The 16,561-nt window shown below is 41.0% G+C and overlaps 1 protein-coding gene across 1 annotated transcript in view; it reads right to left on the minus strand.

Moving 5' to 3' along the window:
- LOC136866853 (dynein axonemal heavy chain 1) overlaps positions 1 to 16,561 on the minus strand; it is a 1,878,455-nt gene that overhangs the window by 263,858 nt on the left and 1,598,036 nt on the right. The window contains exon 22 of the mRNA XM_068226864.1: positions 16,034 to 16,198. Within this exon, the coding sequence (XP_068082965.1) occupies positions 16,034 to 16,198 (165 nt within the window). The remainder of the gene's footprint in view (positions 1 to 16,033; positions 16,199 to 16,561) is intronic.

Raw genomic sequence — 16,561 nt, forward strand, 5'->3', positions numbered from 1 at the left:
CAGACACTTCGAAAAATGAAGGTATCTGACAAAAAAGACAAGGGCCATGAAGGACATGAAAATGAAGAACTTCTTAGACCTCCATTCGTAATACCACCGGGGTCAGAATAGAACAAAAGTTGACCAAGGGAGGTTGGATAGGATAGATAAAAGTGAGGAACTAGGCACAAGTAAGTGGAAGTAATGCCAGGACTTAAATAAGGGCCACATGGTCGCCAACCCACGCTCCCGAGTTAAGACCCATGGGACCCTTTTAGTCACTTTTTACGATAGGCCGGGGATACCTGCAATGGTTGTATTTCCGCTTAACTCCCTTTGAAACAGTGCGATTTTAATACTCCTTGTCCAGTCTTCCGAGATTTATTTATGAAATAATAAAAACTGTTATCACTCACAAGTTTCAGAAGCTTTACTCCATCGGCATTTGATGAAATGGTGACATATACAGTGAGTTTCTCTCATCGGTTGGCCGGCAGGCTCGCCCAGCTTATCTGCCTCCCGTTGACTTATCACCTCCCGTTACACAGCGCAGCGACAGCACGGGAATGTCCACACTTAGCGGTTCAGGTCCGTGCTTAGAAAAACAGAGTCTTGCAGGGAAGTCGTTAGGCCATTTGTCACACAATTTCAAGATGTACACCCTCCGCATAGAGAGATCTGCAGAAACTCGTAAACAAATTGAGAGGAACTGGTTCTTTACTCGATAAGAAGCGAAGTGTTAAAACATGCGTACTTAACGAGGAAAAAGTAAATGAAATCGCAGAAAGATTAGAACGTACGCGTACAAAATCCCTAAGACGACTTGGATAAGAAGCCAGGGTTTCGAAGAGTTTAGCAGGCGGGCTACGAAAATGTTAAAATTGAAACCATCCTAAGACGATGCCAGACATGTGTGAATGCAGGGTGAGAACATTTTCAACATCCCTTGTCAAGAGGTACGAGCTTATTTTCTTAATTCTCAATTACTAATTTTCTTAATTTTAATTGTTATCTAATGTTGTGTTCGGATGAAGTGAGCGAAGTGCTGTCCTTCTTGCTATGCCGCGGAACGGGCAGTGATGAGTCAACGGGAGGCATATAAGCGCGCCTGCCGGCCAACCGATGAGAGAAACCCGCTGTAGTTGTTGCTCTACTTGATACACTATTGTTTTCAGAGAATATTATACCTATACAATTTCATTTAAGAGTAGGAGGTATGTGCATTTCAAATTAATTACATCTATGTTGCCAATGCCATAGCTGTCATTGAAGAGAACGAAGAGAACCTATAAAAAGCAGTAGCAAGAATGAACAAGATTTTGAGAGAGAAATATGATATGAAAATTAGTACAAAAACTGAAATTATAGTATGCAACCGCCAGCATATTGCAGTCGACATAAGAACTAATGATTTACCACTAGATAAGTAAATGCTTTTACCTACTTAGGAAGTAAAATCAGACTATCCAGGATTCGCAAAAGCAAAGGTCGCCTAAGAGGGTGCTGCTTACATCATGGAGATTAAGAAGGTATTTATTAAGTGAACTACTGCTGCATGCCAGTCGTGTATGAGTAAGCAAGGAGTGCGGATGTGCTGAGTTGAGTGCGGAGCAATGGGCAACACGTTAGCACAATACAGGATAGCGATTGGGAGCTGGCACTGTGGAATGGAAAGTGGAAAGGAGAGAAGAGTGAAGGTAAATGGTTAAAAAAGGGGCATTTTGGCAGCTCTACTGGTGGTGACGGTGGTGGCTGTGCTAATGCTAATAGGAGGAGTTGAAGTTAAGCCTTGTCCAGGTCCAGTGGGTTCCATTGGTTTGGAAGAGTTCGAAGCGATAAGACAGACGATAAGGGAGGCATATCAGACGGAGCAAATAAGATAAATGTTTCGAGAGTTATATAAGGAGTTTAAGGACATAAATATGAGTATTAAGGAAGATGTGAGGAAGATAATGGAAGAGGAAGGGTGTAAAAAGGATGAGCTGGATCTATTGAAGCAGGCAAGAAGTTTGGAGGAAGACCTGAAAGGGACGAAGCGATTAGTAGTGAGGGGTGAGCAAGAAATGTTGAGGAAGAATATTTTCATATATGGTGTGCAAGAAGAGGAAAAAGAGACTAAAGTGGAACTAGTGTATAATGTGGTGGAAGTGGTGCAGAATAGGATGAAGATTAACTTTCGTGAAGTTGATATAGACATTGTGCACCGTGTGGTGAAAGTTAAGGGAAGGAGGCCCATCAGAGTGAAATTATTATCTACATTGATGACGGACATTGTGATAAGGAATGCGAGTAATTTAAAAGGCGAGAAAGTGTGGATAATAAGGGAGATGAGCAGTGAAGCCATAAAGGAGAACAGAATCCTGAGCAGGCATTTAAGGGAGGCAAAAAGCAAGGCCTTAAAGCATATGTTAGAGGGCAGCAGCTGGTTGTTGGGGACGGCAGATGGTCACGTATATGGGCGGTGGGCCGGCTAAAGGAATTAGATGAAGAACATCAACATCAGCAGAAGGCGACCCCGACCGTAGAGGGAGAAGTGACGAAGGGCACAAGGAGAAGTAGCAATGACGTAGAGGAGATTGATATTACGGAAGTGAGTGAAGTCCACAGCACACCAAGATCGGGAAGTGGAGAACAGCTGTATAGCAGTGTCAGCAATCACATAGTCGGGAATGCAGAGACCTTGGTGAGCCAGGACAGCGCAGAGGTGAATGAAGCAAGAAATATGTCACGAGTGGTGCAGAGTAAAGTGAAAGGGGTGAAAATTTATATATTTTCTTGTTCTTAAGGGTAGAAAGGGCGTTGGAAGGAAATGACATGGATAAGGTCCTAAAATTAATAGAACTCCCAGTATGGAGTGTGGGAAAGAAAATGAAGATAAGAGAAGGGAGAATAACAGAATCACGGGGTGGTTTGATGAAGACTGTAGGAGGAAACGGGAGGTTGTGTTGACAGCTCTAGCGGAGTTTAAGAAGGGAGGGAAACAAGAAAAGAGGGAAGAATATTGTGTATTAAGAAGAGATTACAAGAAGTTACTGAATAAGAAAAAAAGGCTGGAATGAGGCGGAAGAAAAAAGAAAAAAACGGATATTGCAAAGAGAAGAGATTTGAGAGGATTTGGGAATCTACAAATAAGATAAAGAGAGCGAGGCCAATGGGTAAGGAGACAAATATAGGGGAAAATGAGTGGGTAGGATACTTTACAGGGATTTTAGGAGGGGGAGAAAAGTGGCATGCGGAAATGGGCAAGACATATATCGTAAGAGAAGTAGAAGTAGGAATCCAGATACTAGATGAGGAGATATCAAACCAGGAAGTAATTAGGGTGTTAAGTAAGGCAAGGACAAATGCAGCAGGTGGTGTGAACGGTATTACGAACAGGGTTTGGAAGGAAGTGGGCGCCAATGAACCGACGTTGAAAGTGATGGTTAAATTTTTTAACAGGATGCTGGAAACGGCGGAATTTCCTTGTGATTGGAGAAAAGGGGTATTATGTCCAATTTATAAGAATAAAGGGACTAGAAGTGATCCTAATAATTACTGAAGAATAACACACCTTGACTCTTTGTCGAAGGTGTATACAGGGATCTTAGCGAATAGGATTAAAAATTGGGCAGAGCAGTATGGGAGGATATCGGAGTATCAGAATAGGTTTAGGAAAGGGAGGAACACGGTGGATAATGTGTGGATATTGGATATGTGAGGATAGCAGGGATGAGATTATATGTAGCAGGAATTGATTTAGAAAAAACCTTTGATGCAGTGAGTCGGGAGGTTCTATTTACTAGATTAAGGGAGATAGGGCGGTCCAAGAAAATGAGGGCGGCAATAGAAGTAATATATGAGAAAGTACTGGTGATGATTAAATTACAGGAGGGAGGGTTGAGTAGGTGTATGGAGTCGAAGAAGGGGGCGACACAAGGTTGTAAGCTGACACCGATATTATTTTTATTGTTTACAAATAATATTTTAGAGAGACGTGGAGGAGAGAGGTGGCAATATCCTTAGATAGGGAAGTGGGAGGTACTGGGCCTGCTATTTGCAGATGATCCATTGATTTTGGCACTAACAAGCAAGTGGGTTGCAAAGAGGGTTAGATGAGGTTGTTGAATATACAAGAAGATGGTCCCTTAGAGTAAATGTAAGGAAGACGCAGATAATGGTATGTAGGAAAAGGAGAACCAGGAAAGAAGAGAAAGTCTGGATGGTAGAGCAGGAAGGAATCAGAGCTGGAAAAAATTGAGTATTTAGGTGTAATAATTAGTAATAACGGATTATGGAAAGATGAATGTAGGAGGGCCAAATTAAAGGGAGGGGGAGCACTTGCAGCAGTGGGGGTATTAGAAAATAAATTCCCTGGTGTAAAATATAAATTTCAGAAAATGGTGTTCCAATCACTGGTAAAAGGCAAAATGTTATTTGGTGGTAGAAATATAGGGACTGGAGGAGGTTAGGAAAGAACTAAACCAGGTGGTGGCGAAATTTAACAAGATTATGATGGGTGTTCCAGACTGTACTGCAAATATGGGAGCTAGATTAGTGTGTAAAGAATCGATGGAAATTTCAATAGCTAAGAGGATGACTAAGTATTGGATAAGATTGGAAGAAGAAACGTGAGGGGAATTACCACAAGAAGTGTACACGTTTCAGAAAAGTATGGAGAACGAAGGATACTGGGTGAATAAGTGTAAAAAAGTTACAAAATTTAGGGTTAGGGGGGTTAGGATGTGAGGGATGGGGGGAGAGAAAAGAATGGGCATGGGAAAGGGTAAAGGGAAGATTAACAGACATAGAAAGATATAGTTTAATAATGTAATGTAGGGCGGGAGACTCGCTATCAGTTTAAACAAATTGGTGGAAATAACGAACCCGAAAATCGAATTAGAGGGCAGAAGAGATAAAAGAGGTTTATATTGGTGGATAATGGGAGTTCCGAAAAACAGGGGATGGGTAGGACGAGAAAATAGGGATAGATGTATTTTGTGTGGGGAGGGTTGGTCGGACCTGCATATATTTAACCAATGCAGAGCCTTAGAGTAGATTAAAAAGAAAGTGCTTAATAAGAAAGAGATGGAAAAGGTAGAAAAGAGATATAAGATGACAGCATGGTTGTGTGGAGAGTGAGAGAGAGGAACAAATATATCAAAATATTTAAATGCAGTTAGAGCCAGACTTTTAAAGAAATTGAGGGAATAACAGGAAGAATGGTGAGAGCGAAAAGGGGACAATAAAAAGAGGAGAGAGAGAGAGAGAGAGAGAGAAGAGGAAGAAGAGAAAATGAAAGAAAGAAGGAGCAGGGAGAATTGGAGCTATGTTTAGAAAAGGGGGTAGGAGGTGAGAGAAGCAGGGGAATATGAGCAGAAAGATGGTCAGTAGATTAAGTGTTATATTATATACAATGTAGATACACTAAGAAGAGATTTGTATATATTGGTAAATGAATGTATTAAGAGACGAGCAGGTAATATCTAAATAGGGGCGATGATGGAAAACCTTGTTATAAATAGGAATTAGGTAGGAGAAAGAAGGCTGAGAGAGTAACTGTCAAGAAGTTGTATAAATATTAAGTTTACGGTGCTGTTTAAGGAAATGTACAAGGTGGAAGAACTGTATAAAGGTGGTGTAAATTAGTAGAGTAGTAAGGAAACCAACGGTATGTTTGTAAGGTCGGTGTTGTGAACTACGGAGAGAGGACGAGGAATTTTGGATGTGTATCTAGAGTATGGTCAGTAGAATGAGTGTTATATTATATTCAAGGTAGATATTATAAGAAAAGATTTGTATATATTGGTAATGGAATGGATTAAGAGACTAGCGGTAATATCTTGAGCGGGGCATGTGAAAGACTTTGTAAAATTAGAAATTAGACAGGAGAAGGAAGGCTGAGAGAGTAAATGTAAAAAGGTACATTAATATTAAATTTATGGCATAGTTTAAGAAAATGAACAATTCGTGTGTGGATTGTAGAGTATAAGACGTACAAAATGTGGAAGAAGTGTATGATGTAAGTGAGAAAGAGCAGACTGGAAGATATGTGATGGGGAGTGTGAGATATAAGAGGTGAAAGGGTGGTGTGGGACTGACCCACCCCAAGGTAAAAAAGATTAAGCATGTCCGCACGTGGCGAAAGAGGAGAAGCAAGGATGGGTGCTGGCAATGTGAAAGAAAGGCGACTCGTATACAACAGGCTGGACAGAAGATAAGAATGTGACGGGTCATGTGATCTGTCACGCAAAGAATGAGAGGAAAACACATTGTCGGCTAACTGCCGGTGGGGCCGATATCTGATCACACGAGGCGGGGCTGGGAGTGGTGTCTCGGGTTGGACGGGCAGTTTTCCTTACCAGGGCAGATACCATGACCAGCCAGCTCTTTTAATTTAGTTTTAGGCAGTAGAAGACCCAGTTAGGATGTTAGTGTAGATTGTATTTAAGGTAGCATCTTACATGTGGTGCTGGCTATCCGCGCATGTGTGGCATGCTACAGAGTAGATTTAATAGATTGTAAATTTAGACATAGAAGATTTAGATTAAATTAGTGATAGATTTAGTTGTAGGTAAGTAGTTAGTCCAGTCATGTACTATTTTTTTTATTTCCTTATACCGATTGTTTGAACTATGGTGGTTTAACAAAGATGTAATGTAATGTTGGCGCATGCGAGATGAAACGTCTGGAGGGGTTTGAGAAGTGGTGCTGGAGGAGGTGGTGGTGATTATCCTTTTAGGAGGAAGTACAACTAGGCAACTATCCACTATATAAAACTAATCAGAGAGAAAAATTGGAAAGGGTCCGACACTTCGAAAAATTAAGGTACCGGATAAAGAAAGACAAAGGCCACGAAGGGCGTGAAAATGAAAGACTCACTAGGATTCACAAACCTAATACCGTCGGGGTCGGAAAAGAACAAGAGTTAACCATGGAAGGTTGGATAGGATAGAGGATGAAGCCTGGCACAAGTAAGTGAAAGCAATGCCAGGACTCAGCCAAGGGCCCCGTGTTTACCAACCCACGTTCTAAAGTTCAGAGTCTCTGGGGCCCCTTTTAGTCGCCTCTTACGACAGGCAGGGTATACTATGGGTGTTATTCTGGAGGAGGATGGAAAACATCTCGTGGACAGCGAAACTCACAAATGAAGAAATTCTTGGAAGAATAAGAGAAAACAGATTTTTATTATCAACAATAAGAGAATAGAGAATAGGCACAATAGTTTTATAGTTAATGGCATGGAAGGAAGTATTCAAGGCAAGAGAGGAAGTGGAAGACCTAGAGAGATCAAAGAAGATGTAGGAGAAGACTCATATAAGGAAATGAAGAGATTAACGGATTACAGAGATGACTGGAGGAGTAGAATTGCTACCAACCAATCTTCGGATTGTGAATTAAAATGATGTTGGTTCAGCTGTAGTTGGAGGCGTCGTTTCAGAAATACACAGTTCCTGCTAAGGTTTAGTATTGTTTTTAAATATTCATTTTCAATTTTATCACTGTGCATGTGTTGAGGATTTATTAATTGATGTATATAAATTTCTAGAGGTTCTAAAATGTTCAGTTTTATCTCTTTTACATGTGTGTTTAAAATGGTGAGAGAATTCTGTATATTTGATACTTCATGTTCTGTGTCATGTAAATGCTCAGCAACTGCTGATTTTCATGCTTATGTAGCCAAAGTGCCGCCAGATGTTCTTGAAATCTGATGTCAAATCTTCTAGTTTGTTCAATGTAATTTTTTTTTGCTAGTTGCTTTACGTCGCACCGACACAGATAGGTCTTATGGCGACGATGGGACAGGGAAGGTCTAGGAGTGGGAAGGAAGCGGCCGTGGCCTTAATAAGGTACAGCCCCAGCATTTGCCTGGTGTGAAAATGGGAAACCACGGAAAACCATTTTCAGGGCTGCCGACAGTGGGGTTCGAACCTACTATCTCCCGAATACTGGATACTGGCCCCACTTAAGCGACTGCAGCTATCGAGCTCGGTGTTCAATGTAAAACATTCTAAGATTTCATCTTACCTCATGAGGTATTCATTAATTATTCTGAATGTAGATTCTGTACGCTGGTTGCTTCGAATATTTCAGCGTTTAGTTTCTTAACTTGCCTTTACGTATGTTCTTGAGGGCATATTTTTAGAGGGATCTCACGGTTCGTTAGTCCCTACTTAAACTTCGTTCCGCATTTGGTTGTGAATTCCGCCAGTTGCAGCGAAATGCTCGACTGAACAGTAAAGGACTTCCCACACATCATTACGTATAAGTTAGACTGTAATATTTCGTGGAAGAACACAGTATTACTCTCCGCCTTCATTAGAGCTAAGATTATAATTCCTTGAACTACATAGTGTAGTATGGAAGACAAAATACTCACTATTCACTGCATAGCACAGAGTCATAGCATTGATACCACTAATTGGCTTTTCCAGCATATAAGATGACTGTGCTCTACCTCGTATGGATGGCCAACGAAAGAGTCTTGCTAACGGCATGAGCGGGGAGAAGACCCGAGAGCACCTGACTTCTAATACAGGGTCTCCCATACAAACTAAGAACGGACGCACATTGTTTGTAATCTGCGCTATGGCATTTGCCTCATCCGAACTTATGTCGTGTGCGGCTGCCCTACTCTAAGCATGTATAACATCTTATATGAAATCTTACCTTATAAAAGATGCTGGAAATGTCGTATATCCTGGGTTATACAGGCATTGCATCTGGTAACTACATTCTGGCTGACGTGAGTGAATTGTTTTCTTTCAGTTCCTTCAGCGTGTGAGGATTTGTTCGATACATTTTTTCTTTCAGTTCACCCCACAAGTAAAAATAACACACTGTTTGCAGTACAAACACTTCCGAGATTGTAAGAAGGGAATCTTCTGCGGTATGAGCAGGAACTGAATATTGTTGAAACCACCCACGCGATTTTCCTTCTTCCGTTAAATGATGGAAGAACGGGATCAAAATGTAATCTTGGTACCTTTGCATGTACTGTTGTCTCGAAAAAGAAAAGTACAATTATTCGTCTTGAACTAACATCACACCAAACACGAATCTTCTATCATACTGAAGGACTTCATAAACACCATTAGGATTTTCTGCACACCAATAGCGAGAGTTTTGATTGTTCTTTTTTTGCTAGTTGCTTTACGTCGCTCCGACACAGATGGGTCTTATGGCGACAATGGGACAGGGAAGGGCTAGGAGTGGGAAGGAAGCGGCCGTGGCCTTAATTAAGGCACAGCCCCAGTATTTGCCTGGTGTGAAAATGGGAAATCACGGAAAACCATTTTCAGGGCTGCCGACAGTGGGGTTCGAACCTACTATCTCCCGAATACTGGATACTGGCCGCACTTAAGCGACTACAGCTATCGAGCTCGGTAGTTTTGACTGTTTCCACGACCATTAAAGTGAAACCAGGCCTCATCCGAAAAGAACACAAGCTGTGGGTCGAATATACGATCATTCAATGATCCAAGATATCACTCACAGTATCTCACTCTTGTAGCTGGAACAGCAGGTTTTAAACAATGGGTCCGTGTAAACCTGTACGGTTTGATGTGTAACAGCTTTGTAGTTCTGTGTGCAGAAGAAACCGAAACCACTACTTGTGGTAACTTTGTGAGTGATTTATTCGTTTACCGTTGAAGATTTGCAACAATGACATCTAGCTTTTCTTCTGTTAAAACTGTTCGTGTATGCGCATATTTTTTTTATTGAGCACTGAGACAGTAGTTTCAAATTTATTTACAACTTTGTGAAACTGTGCTCGTGAAAGTGGCATTTCACCAGAAAATTGCTGAACAAATGTATCATGTGCCCATCGAGCCGACTTGTACTTAAAATAACTTTTACATACGAAAATACGGTGTTGCAATGAAAACTGTCTCACATTGTTAACAGCTGAGATTCAGACTGGCGACTGATGCTTGCGAGGTGGAACGGGCTCCTTCCAAGGTCAAGAACTATGCGCGCCTCCCATACTGCAACTTATGTATCGGAGAGTAAAAACGCCGCTTGGATGGTCTTAGTTTATATGGGAGACCGCGTAGTTTGTGCTGTAAAGACTAGATGGCAAAATACGCAGTCAAGGCGTAAGCAAAGACACATCAATGCACCTAGCTGAATATTTTATAGTTCAATTGTCATTCATTGTTTATGCTGTTTTCTTAAACAAGCTTTTATGTTACCCTCCAGTATTTCTGTGAGTACATGTAGTGGTCAGAGGAGTATTTAGTTATCACATGTCAAATTAAATAATTTTGTTTCCTACGCATAACCTAATGAAATGAATGTATTTAAACATATTTACTTAGCACATGGCGTTTGTATACAAAACTTACTTTTTTCCTCACCAGAACGAGACATTAGAGAAAACAAAACTGTTAAAAGTTTAAATCTGTTTAGATGCGCGCCCCTTCACTAGTTGTAAATCAGAGCCGTGCAAGCAGCTGCTAAGCCAGCGGTGGCCAAACGCTGCACAGTTCACAGCGTGTACAGTTTCCGCACACTGATTTCGCACGCGTTAGAGATGGCTGAAAAATAACGTAGCAGTTACTTTGTCCCAGTTACATGTCTGTCACTGTTACAAATGTAACGAGGACGAGAAATAACAGGTTATCGAGTAACGACAACAGAAAAACATACTAGTGAAAACAGTGGGAAGTGGGGACCAGTCACTAGTAGCAGCTTGCACACTAGTAGCACCTTACAGACACAGAATGTGACCTTCAGATAGTACGCATGTCTTCCAAGTGAGAGCGGTTTCGTAGGAGATTGCCTTAAGTTCCTGCTGTCATCTGGTAGTGGTAACTAAAGTGTAAACTGTTATCACACATTCAACTGTTCGTGCAAGGCTACCTACATTATAATATTATAAGTTTCACCCGTATAATTTTTCTTGTACCATAAATAAATTATTATGCTAACTTTCCATACTGAACTGATATTATAGAATGAACGTAGATAAAATGCATTTTGTAATACTATTTCACTTTGACATCATTATAATTGAATAAACCTGACCCCGCCGGGAATCGAGCCCGGGACCGCCAGGTGACAGGCGGGCGCGTTGCCCCCTACACCGTGGAACACAATGAGCACAATTGTTTGAATATTCATAACAAGTACAATAAACATTTCAGATTGTCATGAATGAAACGAACGTGATAACGTCTCTTCACCCACTTAAGTTTTTATTAATTCATTTCACACAATCCATTATAACAAAATAACACATTATCGGTTCTTCATTTTACTTAAACGATCCTCTTGTACCGGTTTGTGCAAGGTTTGACAGACAGATCATCATGTTTTCTTGTCTTCCATCCTTAACTGGGGCATTGTCAAACTCACTCCTCTAGATTTCAGAAAAAGATGCTATGTTATCTTCTCATTTCATCCCCTGTCTGCCTCTTGATAACTTTATAGCAAATTGGAATGCGTGTTTTGCTGTTCAACAGTGTGTTTAGTGATGCGTGCGCGCATGTGTGAGTGAATGAATGGTAATTTGCAACACAGCTGTAAGGGGACAAGTTTGAAGCCGTGACCAGGCTGTGACCAGTAAAAGGTGAGTAACGTTGGACGTTAAACGGGGACAAGCTTGAAGCCGTGACCAGGCTGTGACCGCACAGAACACCAATGTGTGACCGGTAAAAGGTGAGTAACGGTGGACGTTATTTTTCACTGATACTTTTCACAATTACTTTATTGTAGCAGTGACAGATGTAGCAGTTACACAAAAATAACCGTTTGTCACACCTCTAGCACGCGTGAAGAGCTTGCTAGGCGTGTCCGCTCTCGAAGAGGGAGAGACGTAATGTGGTGGGGAGCACTGAACGCAGGGTTGGCCATGTGTATTGTGTTAGTTTGACGGCTAGGGAACATAGCATGCACGTTTCAGGACGGCGGGTCGTTGGAAGTGCTGTTGCAAACGCATTGCATTATGAAAAGCGTATCAGAAAAGAGAAGTGGCGGAAATTTGCAATCCTTTAAAACATATGTTTGTGAGAGGTTTTCTCTGTAGTGAAAATTCATAAGCCACGGTTGCATGCGAGATTATTTGACGAAAGCTTTAAAAACAGCTTCCGCTTGTCTGTGTGCCGTACGCTTGTGCCGGATATTGGTTTAATCATACTTCGACAAAGCGTTAATAAGTTACGATACAATAGCGTTTCATATGCGATATATTGTTAAATAGAATGTATTGTCACAGGTTTACTCAAAGAAGGGCATATCGTATGAATTTGTATTTGTTTATTTATATATATGACGTATACACCACAATGTAATAAGGTGCGATGTGAAATTTTCGAACTGGGAAAGGATGACTGCTACGACTAGCAGTATTCTTCCTCCGAATGACTAGTCGCAGGGAGGAGCAGTCCTTAATGTGCAAGCCTGAGGCCAGCTCATCGCACAGCATATCAGTGTGCTAGACAGGAGTGACATTCCTGGCCACCGCTGTGCTAGGCTGTACCTTCCGTCAGAGCGCATACACTGCTCCTTTACCTGCTTCAGCTGGAGCGCTGCTCATTGAGCCCAATTGTGCCCGCTCTGCTGTACCTTATCAAGTGTCGCGTTCTGAATAAATATTTCATATGACCTACTAAACTCGGTACATTGTTTTTGATGGTATTTCTTGTATCTAATTTTGTTGCTCTAGATCTAGGGCCAGTTAAAGTGAATTCAAGCACTTCATCTATCCTTAATTTCAGAGAATACACATGTACAGAATGAAGCAATAAGAATATCAATTTTGAATACCTCCAGATCTATTGTATTTATCGAGATTCTGCGTTCATACTCTTAAATGATATTAAGGAGCTCGTAATAATAATTTCATATGGCTGTTGCTAGACTCGAGGAGCCCTTGTAAGGCATATCCTCTGACGAGGGTGGGCAGCATATGCCGTGTGTAAGGAAGTGCGGATTATTGTGTTGGAGGATAGAGTTATGTGTGGTTGTACGGGTTGCAGGGATGTTGGGGACAGCACAAAAACCCAGTCTCCGAGCCAGATAATTAACCATTTCAGATTAAAACCCCCACCCCACCGGGAATCGAACCTGGTGCCCTTTGAACCGAAGACAACTACTCTGATCATTCAGCTAAGCAGCTGGACAAGGGAGACAATATCATCACCCTCCACCTTTTTCGTTGAATTATCACAATGAAGATATTGATATAAAATTTGATTTTTTAAATGGGACAACACATGTTCCATCCATTAGTACAGTAGTATTCAATTAGGCAGATTCAATTTTGTACTTGTTTTAAACGTGCACTTGTACACTCTTCTCTACCGGGCGAGTTGGCCGTGCAGTTAGGGGCGCGCAGCTGTGAGCTTGCATCCGGGAGATAGTGGGTTCGAACCCCACTGTCCTCATCCCTGGAGATGGTTTTCCGTGGTTTCCCATTTTAACACCAGACAGATGCTGAAGCTGTACATTAAGTAAGGCCACGGCCGCTTATATAAAGTGGGACTATGTACAAGGAGACAAAATTTGTGATTGTGGACTACTATAGGATGAAGAACACCTTCTGGTTTGTCAACATTTACCATCGCCGTGCATGAAGGAAGATGTTTTGCAGGCCAATGATAAAGCTGTTCTTGTAGCCGAATGTTGGAAAAAACATTATATAGCAGCGTATCTGGAGACGAAAAATAAATAAATAATCGTCATCAATGATTTACAGTCCTAAGACTGATCAGTTGTCATAAAATATTTCCACTTTATTTCGGTTATCGGAGGTTTTACTGGGTATTCCGTTCAAAATCTTATTCGCTCTGCCATTACAAACAGACGGCGAAAGCTAATGGTTGCGCCATAATGAGGCGTATTGGGCTAGATGAGGAGTAAGGTAGTTCACCATTGTTTTCCTCCCTGAGCCAGTGTGTCAACTGTCCCTGTGTCAACTGCCACACCCTTCGTTGAAACATAATTCTGTGCCTGGATGTCAATTAGAATTTGTTTAAGGAAGGTATTTCTAGGCATTCCTCGTGGATGTTTTCCATTAAACTGGAATGGTGCATTGTGTGACCCCCCATGCAAGACGACGGTTATGGGTGGTGCGAAGAACTGATCTCCGTTGTTTCACAGTGTCTAGAACTCTGGTACTTGACATCTTATCTTTTCACTTCACATTTATCATCTTAAAGTAGACCACCTCTGAAAGTCTTCAAAACGGTTCTTTTCAATTTTATTTATTATCCGTATTTCGCAGGCATGCAACGCAACTGACCATACAAATGCATGTATCATACTCATTCGGAGGGAAAGACTAAGCTAAGTGAGTAATCTTTTCTGACCGAGCTCGATAGCTGCAGTCGCTTAAGTACGGCCAGTATCCAATATACGGGAGATGGTGGGTTCGAACCCCACTGTCGACAGCCCTGAATATGGTTTTCCGTGGTTTCCCATTTTCACACCAGGCAAATGCTGGGGCTGTACCTTAATTAAGGCCACGGCCGCTTCCTTCTTAGTCCTAGCCCTTTCCTGTTCCATCGTCGCCTGCGATCTAAAGCCAGTAGCAAAAATCTTTTCTGCATAAACGCTATTTTCACCTTAGCAATACCGCATTTGACTTCAGTTGTGCACCTTCCTACCTCTGCAATCTTCTAACCTAGGTAAGTAAAAGACTTGACTTGTTCTATATCTGAATCATCAATCTTTGAGTGAAGAGGTTTTTGGGAATTTCGAGATTGTCATGCATTTTGTCTTTGAGGTGTTTATTTTGAAACAGTATTTCTGCACCGTCGATGCAATTCTTGAAAACAAGGTAGACGTGCTGCCAACTAGAATGGCCTGATCGTCTGCAAACTTAATTACTTGTGTGGGTATTCCATTGAATTTTAATCCTAAACTTGTGCCTTCTAGAGCTTCCGCCATCATTATCTCGCCATATGCATTAAACAGAATCATAATTTAAATACAGATTTGCATTAAACAGAATTATAATTTAAATACGGTCAGCCGAAACATTTATTTCAGCGTGAACTACTGTACGAGTCATTTTCCACAAAAATCAACATTTATTTATTATCTGACATCTTGGTTATCTGAAACAGCGCAACCCCACTTTATTTCGGTTATCGGGGTTTTACTGGGTATCCCATTCAAAATCTTATTGGCTCTGCCATTACAAAGAGACGGCGAGAACCAATGGTTGCGCCATAATGAGGCGTATTGGGCTAGATTAGGAGTGAGGTAATTTGCCATTGCTTTCCTCCCTGAGCCAGAAATTGCCATTGCGGAACGATTGACCTTAGCTGCTTCCATACAATCACAGCCATAAATGAGAGTCTTCAGTGAAAGCTACAGTTTTTTCTGGCTTCAGGAGACAGATACAAGATTGTTGTATCCGTGAGGAGACATCAGCAGGCGGGATATTTTAGTGCAGCAAGCGTCAACTCAGAGCGAAACAACTTAGGAGCCAGTTTGCTCCCCACTGTTAACGAACGAGAGCAGCTGAGCGAGCATGGAGGGGAAGTATGTGACGTAATACGTACTGAAGGCCAGCGAGGGATACACGTTATTCTTAAACCACACAACTTTCAAGCCTATATTTTCTTTGAATAAATGCATGTATCCCAAAACTTCAGTTATTTAAAGGTGGAAATGTATTTATTCAGGAGATATTGTATACTGCTGTATTTTTCCTTTGTCGGATGAATAATTTTCTTGCCCTGTAATACTCTATAATCTGTGTCCTCTTCGTTCCTCATGATCCATGCTCCAGATTATTATTATTATTATTATTATTATTATTATTATTATTATTATTATTATTCGCATGGTAAAATCTCAGCGGGGTTACTGCAAGTAGCACCGCGGTATGCAACTCGCCAGTCTGCTGCTCTCTTCTCACGCGGTAGCCAGCCGTCCAGAGCGGAGCAAGCAGCGCCTGCTCCCTAGACCAACCACTTGATGACGTCTGTTCTAGTGTGCTACCACTTATATTCCACTACAACTACTACTTCTTACGACCGTAAATGCCACTTCAGTGCCAAATATAGTCAACTTAACCATAAAGTGAAATTTAAATGAGTCCAATCATGGCATCACTTACTTCTTGCATCTTAGCCTTCGCTTCAGCCAGAATTGCTTCGGTGATTGCCAGTTCCGCCTTTGCTTGAGCCAGGGCAGCCTTCTTTGGTGCCACGGCCTTGTTGACGAAATAATATTTGTAGATTGCATGCACCCACATACATAGCGAAGTACACGCTTTCGACACCTGTAAACAAATGAGAAGTGTGTATTAGTAGGTAAACATTTACCTTTCATCACACGTAAAGTGAAATTCTTTCAAAGAATAATATAAACCTTGTAAAACTTATAGCAGGAATTTTGGCAATATAATATCTTCCTACGTCTACAAAACTTTACCATAGAACGAGCTCCTTCGATAAACAAAACACAAATGTTCGACTTGAACGTTTAACAAAGAAAAATAGATATCATGTTTAGATGTAGAGTTTAGGGATTCATTAAGCAAATAATAATAATAATAATAATAATAATAATAATAATAATAATAATAATAATAATAATAATAATAATAATAATAATAATAATAATAATAATAATAATAATTGTA

The sequence above is a fragment of the Anabrus simplex genome, chromosome 3, assembly GCF_040414725.1.
Source record: "Anabrus simplex isolate iqAnaSimp1 chromosome 3, ASM4041472v1, whole genome shotgun sequence".
In the NCBI taxonomy this organism is placed as follows: domain Eukaryota; kingdom Metazoa; phylum Arthropoda; class Insecta; order Orthoptera; family Tettigoniidae; genus Anabrus; species Anabrus simplex.